Here is a 6656-nt window from a genome sequence, read left to right on the forward strand (position 1 = left end):
TATTTGTAAGTTGTCAATCTTTTACATTTTACAGAACAAGTTCTTTTTATAATGGTCCTACCAATATTCAAATCTCATATAGAATCATCAACACATCATCCAGGCTTGGTAGCATATATAAAAATAATTCTGAATATGATGTATTAGTAACGCTGGAAGTAAGAGTAATAGGTACCATGGAAAAGGAGATTTTTTTTTGGCATATGAATACATGCATATGTTAGTCTTGATTCACATCTAAGGTGTTCAATATGTCTTGTTCTTATATTAGATGATTATTCTGCTTTGGCAAGTTGTGTTAATATGTTTGAGCTAAATTAGATTAATTCAACTCAGTATTTTAAAATTAACATTTGAATATTTAAAAATTTATACAAAAAAATTAATTCAACTCAGTAATTTTTTTCATGTTAATATAATTAAAAAATATATTTTAAAATATTAATCAAATTTCATGTAATTTAACTCTCGTTAAATGAAATGTATTATCTAAATTAAAACAAGGAGTAAATATTTTCTTTTCCTTGCAAAAAAAGTGGGGAATTGGCCCGTCAGCAACATAAAAAGCAACAAGAGAGCCGAGGGGCGATGTGCACAGATAGCCACTAACCGCTCATGTCTTTATTTTAAAACCAGCGTTTTAAATGTCTTTAGTCTTTAGCCACTGATTTAATAAACTTTAACTGCTCGGACGAAAATACCCTTCTACTCATGTCCTTAACTTCAGGACTACATGTCCTTAACTTTTGAACTTGAAACTCTAAGTTCAGGACTTCAGGACTACATGTCCTTAACTTTTGAACTTGGAACTCTAAGTTCAGGACTTCAAGGTTACATGTCCTTAACTTTTGAACTTGGAACTCAAACTTCAAAACCAAGCGTCCTTAACTTTTGAACTTGTAAGTCAAAGTTAAGGACCTATTGCCCTTAACTTTTGAACTTGTAACTGTAAGTTAAGTACTGCCTGTCCTTAACTTTTGAACGTGTAACTGTAAGTTAAGGACTGCCTGTCCTTAACTTTTGAACTTTAAACTCAAAGTTAAGGACAGACAGTCCTTAAGTTTTGAACTTGAAACAATAACTTAAGGACTGCCTGTCCTTAAGTTTTGAACTTGAAAATATAAGTTAAGGACTGTCTGTCCTTAACTTTTGAACCTAAAACTCAAAGTTAAGGACAGAAAGTCCTTAAGTGTTGAACTTGAAACAATAACTTAAATACTGACTGTCCTTAAGTTTTGAACTTGAAACTATAAGTTAAGGACTGTCTGTCCTTATCTTTTGAACCTGCATATCAAATTTAAGTACTGCATGTCCTTAACTTTTAAACGTGCATGTGAAACTCAAAGACTCATGTCCTTAACTTTTAATCCTTGAACTCAAAAGAAACAAAAACAAGGTAAGAAAGAAATTAATGTACGTAATTGAGACATCTGCTAAAAAATTCAGAACTTGAAAATTTTGATGATGCAAAAGGAACTACTGCACGTATTGGTAAAAGAAATAGTGAAGCAAAATCAGAAGGATTTCGTGATGAACCTGGTTATGTCCTAGTAATTGGGGCCACTAATAGACCCGATGCTATTGACCAAGCATGGAGGAGGCCGACCGTGAAATCATCTTGGGTATTCCAGATGAAAATGCAACGCGAAAGAGAGGAAGAAAGGATAAAATTGTCTTTTTTTTATTAGTAGTGGCTATTTTTGCTGAGCATTATAATTAGTGGATAAAAATTAAAGACACCCTTAATTAGTGGCTACTACACGCCATTTTTACAGAGCCGTGGCAGCACCGCAAATGAGCTAAAAAAAAGATGCGCACAACCCACAAATAGATGCCCCTAATTTGTATAAAGGAATAGTTAGAGCTTTCCTATATTAAGGTAGAGGCAAAGTCAAGATTTTAATTATATGAGTTTTGAGTTTTAAAACGATGATTTGAATTGCTAATGTTTGTGTTCTAAATTACTCCATGTGTATATATATCTAACAAGTTTATAATCCTAATATATTAATTAATAAAAGTTATTGAGTTTCGATCGAACCCGTAACTCGGCTTGTGCCTCTGCCGGAGCACCAAGGTTCATGTATACTTCCACATAAGAGACAGAGCTCATGGGTTCACCTTTACTACTGTGTCTTAAACACCAGAGAATTTGTGGCCCCTCTACGAATAATTTAGGTGACCTTTTTTCTAAAAAAAGATTTTTGGTTTTGATAAAGAGGAAAAAAAAAAAGAAAAATTCTTTCGTAGTGTTTGGTTTACAAAATACTCTCTTCTCATTTCATACAGTGGCGATTAACTGTGCACAAAGTTGAAGAAGAATTTTCTTTTTAAACACACCAAAAATATACTTGTAGTTTTAGAAATACCATAATATTTTCATTATTAATATAAAGATGTCAAACAAGAAATGAGTATCAAAAGTAAAAAAGTTTTTTTAAATATTTATATTATTTATTTTGTGACCTATTAAATAAAAAATATTATCATATTACATGAAATATATGATTTATTGTTTAAAAGTAATTAAATAAAACGTACAAGTTTTTACCATTCTTCTTCACTTTTTGAATAACAACAACAACAACAACAATTGGTCAAGTGTAATCCCACAAGTGGGATCTGAGGAGATAATATGTACGCAGACTTTATCCTTACTCTTGGGACAGAGAGACTGTTTTCCAGGAGACCCTCAACCCAAGAAGGTCACAAGAGACATATATTAGTATCATCAATAGACAACAACAACAACAACAACCCAGTATAATCCCACTTAGTAGGGTCTGGGAAGGGTAGTGTGTACGCAGACCTTACCCCTACCCTAATGTAGAGAGACTGTTTCCAAATCGTATCATCAATAGAATCATAATAAAAGAACAACAATATAAAAAATACAAAATAGATGGAAAGTACGATAATAACCCGCTGATAAAGCCTTGATATGCATCAGTAGATGACTACTAGCATCCCATTCTTAAAAAATTTCCACCACTTTTTCATCCCAACATTAGTTTATAGGATCTCATAAAATAAGACATAAAAGTAATTTATTTATATATATTTAATAAATGTGTTTAAAAAAGAAAGAAAAATAAAGCCCATATTATTGCTGGCCTTTTCTCTTCCTTATCTTCTCTTGGAGCTCGCGCCCTCTTCACGAGCACTTCCTCTTACTACTCTCTGCTCTATCTCACAACTCCCAAAAACAAAAACAAAAACAAAAAATATTCAAAATAAAAAGAAACAAATCAGTCCCCAAATTTCTGATAGTTGATGCAAAAACCAAGCAAAAAAATCAGACCTTTTTCTTCATCAAACTCCCCCATTCATCATCCATCTTTCTTGAAATCCAATTCCTTGTCAAAATCCGGCACTTGTCACAAACAACCATTAATCTGAAAAAAATCCCAAAAAAGAAAAACCCCATTAGAGAAAATCCCAAGAAAATGAAGAGAGATCGTGATAGAGAAAAATCCCAAGATGGTTCTTCTTCTAGTAAATCCAAGTTTTTTGAAGAAGAACAACCAGATGCTGGAATGGATGAGCTTTTAGCTGTTTTAGGTTATAAAGTTAAATCTTCAGATCTGGCTGAAGTTGCACAACAACTTGAACAACTTGAGATGGCTATGTGTACAACATTAGGAGATGGAATTTCTCATCTTTCTACTGATACAGTTCATAAGAATCCTTCTGATCTTTCTGGTTGGGTACAAAGCATGTTATCTGAGCTCAACAACACTTCAATTCCCTCTAATTTCGACATGATTGGTAGTATTGGAGAAAAAGATTTATGTGTATCTCCAGGTGGTGGTGCATCTTCTAATAGTATTACCATTAATGAGCAAAACAGAATTATTTCTGATGATGATTTGAGAGCAATTCCAGGGGGAGCTGTGTTTGCAACAGAAAGTAATAAAAGACAGAGATCTTGTGTACCACTAACAGCAGATGCAACAACAAGGCCAGTTGTACTTGTAGATTCACAAGAAACTGGTGTTCGACTTGTGCACACATTAATGGCGTGTGCTGAAGCAGTTCAACAAGAGAATCTTAATGTAGCTTATGCGCTTGTTAGACACATTGGAATTCTTGCTGTTTCACAATCTGGTGCTATGAGAAAAGTTGCTACTTATTTCGCTGAAGCATTAGCTCGACGAATTTACAAAATTTACCCACAAGATTCAATTGAATCATCTTATACTGATGTGTTACAGATGCACTTTTACGAAACATGTCCATATCTCAAATTTGCTCATTTTACTGCAAATCAAGCAATTCTTGAAGCTTTTACAAATTGCAATAAAGTCCATGTGATTGATTTCAGTTTAAAACAAGGGATGCAATGGCCAGCACTTATTCAAGCTTTAGCTTTACGTCCAGGTGGACCACCAGCATTTAGGCTTACTGGAATTGGACCTCCACAGCCTGATAATACTGACGCTTTGCAACAAGTTGGGTGGAAGTTAGCGCAATTAGCTGAAACTATCGGGGTCGAATTTGAATTTCGAGGATTTCTAACAAACTCATTAGCTGATCTTGATGCTGAGATTCTTGATTTAAGGTCAAGTACTGAAACAGAAGTGGTGGCTGTTAATTCAGTTTTTGAGCTACACAGATTATTAGCAAGACCTGGGGCTGTAGAAAAAGTGTTGAATTCGATCAAACAAATGAACCCGAAAATCGTGACGATTGTTGAACAAGAAGCGAATCATAACGCTAGTGTTTTTTTGGACAGGTTTAACGAGGCATTACATTATTATTCAACAATGTTTGATTCGTTAGAGAGTTCAGTATCAACATCGTCTACTGGGTTGACTCAGCCGATTGTTAACAATCAAGATTTGGTTATGTCTGAGGTGTATTTAGGGAGACAGATTTGTAACGTGGTGGCTTGTGAAGGTGTGGACCGAGTTGAGCGGCATGAGACACTGAGTCAGTGGCGAGTTAGGATGAACTCGGCCGGGTTCGATCCGGTTCATCTCGGTTCGAATGCGTTTAAGCAGGCTAGTATGCTGTTGGCGTTGTTTGCGGGTGGCGATGGTTACAGAGTTGAAGAGAACGATGGGTGTTTAATGTTGGGTTGGCATACTCGGCCACTCATCGCCACCTCCGCGTGGCGGCTCAAGGCGGCCGGCGATACCAAGTTGTAGTGAGTCAACTCAGGGAGGAGACTGAGTCAACTCGGGTAACCCCCCCCCCTCCCCTTCCTTCCCCTCCACCCACATTGTGAATTATCAGTGATTGTCGATGAGGCGTGAGTGGGTGGGGGTGATTTGTAGTGTGAGGGACAACGAGAGAGACGTGCCCAAAATTGAGTCAAATCATGTCTTTTACTTTTTAACCTCTTTATAAATCAGCCCCTTTTTTTCACTTTTTTTTTAATTTTTAACCACTAAATATTTTGTTGTTGTATTTATTATTTTTTTTTTAGCCTTTTGTAGGGTTGGTCCGGAACCAAAATGTGGTTTTTTGGAACTCAAACTACATAAATAAATGGTAAAAAAGACCTTTTTATATATAGCGCCATAATACCTGGCGCTATATACTAACAGTAACGGAACCGTTAAGGTATAACGCCAGGTATTGTGGCGGCTATACTGTAAAAGCTGACATGGACAGGTATAATGCCACAATACCTGACGCTATATATACAACATTAATGTATAGCGCCAGGTATAGTGGCGCTATACATAGATTTCCTGGCCCCACCAATAATTCGTGACTTCAATAATTCAAAAACGTATAGTGCCAACTTTTTGGGCGCTATACCTATATAAAAAAAATTCCTGGCTAGCCATTTCCTATATAAAGAGGTTATGATTATATAAAAATTCATTCAAAAATTTTGTTACCTCTTGTTGAAACGTTTATTGTTCTTAAATTCTCCATCAATTTTTCATTATGTCTGAAGAGCGTAGAATAAGAGTTTCATTATATTGGGGGGGGGGGGGGGGTGAAGTTGTGATGGAGAATAACTCTGTGCGCTACAGTTTACCTGCTCAGTGTCATGTTAAATTGCCACTTATAATAGAGTACGATAGATTGATATCATTGTTATGCAAAAAACTGAGTGTGAGGAAACGTTCAGTGATACTTAATTAACCGGAAGATATCTGTATTCCGTCACTCCGCAAGGGGTTGCTTTTTACTCCGAGTTTAACATCGACGATGATGAAACTTTGAGTGATTTTCTGAGGACTCCGGACGAATGCCGGAAATTTCTTTTAATCACAATATTTGAGATGTACGTGAAGGTCGAAGACGTTCCAAAAAACGAGGTTGTGCGTAGCAGAGATAACCCTAGTCATCGGGTGGTTATTATGGAGCAGTTTTTGCCGGACAGGTTTTGGATGAAAGGGTTTTCCTTGATTTAAACTTATCACCGCCGGCGACTGAGTAGCGAGAAAATAATTTATACCCTGCTTTCCATAATTCACAAGACGAGTGGTAAACTTCAATTTTCATTTGTGTTAATTATGTATATTTTTGGCGTATTGAATTTGTATTAACGCTCATATATTTAATAGGGGGTACTGACCGGATATGAATTTTACAAGTGGCCCATCCGATAGTCATCACTTAATTGAAAACGCCCATAATGAAATTTCATCACATTACGACTTGTAAGTGAAGTGATATAGCCATATGGAAATCAT

At 35.7% G+C, this 6656-nt stretch overlaps 1 protein-coding gene across 1 annotated transcript; it reads left to right on the forward strand.

The window, feature by feature from the left end:
• Positions 1–3086: 3086 nt before the first annotated feature.
• On the forward strand, positions 3087–5370 carry LOC142178915 (DELLA protein GAI-like). Its single transcript, XM_075248730.1, has one exon. The coding sequence runs from the start codon at positions 3447–3449 to the stop codon at positions 5148–5150; it is 1704 nt and encodes a 567-aa protein (XP_075104831.1). The 5' UTR covers positions 3087–3446; the 3' UTR covers positions 5151–5370.
• The last annotated feature ends 1286 nt before the right edge of the window (positions 5371–6656 follow it).

The sequence above is a fragment of the Nicotiana tabacum genome, unplaced genomic scaffold (genome assembly GCF_000715075.1).
Source record: "Nicotiana tabacum cultivar K326 unplaced genomic scaffold, ASM71507v2 Un00046, whole genome shotgun sequence".
Lineage (NCBI taxonomy): Eukaryota > Viridiplantae > Streptophyta > Magnoliopsida > Solanales > Solanaceae > Nicotiana > Nicotiana tabacum.

Excerpts from the sequence above, each read along its gene's own strand:
- LOC142178915 (XM_075248730.1), top strand. The coding sequence starts at position 3,447 with ATGAAGAGAGATCGTGATAGAGAAAAATCCCAAGATGGTTCTTCTTCT.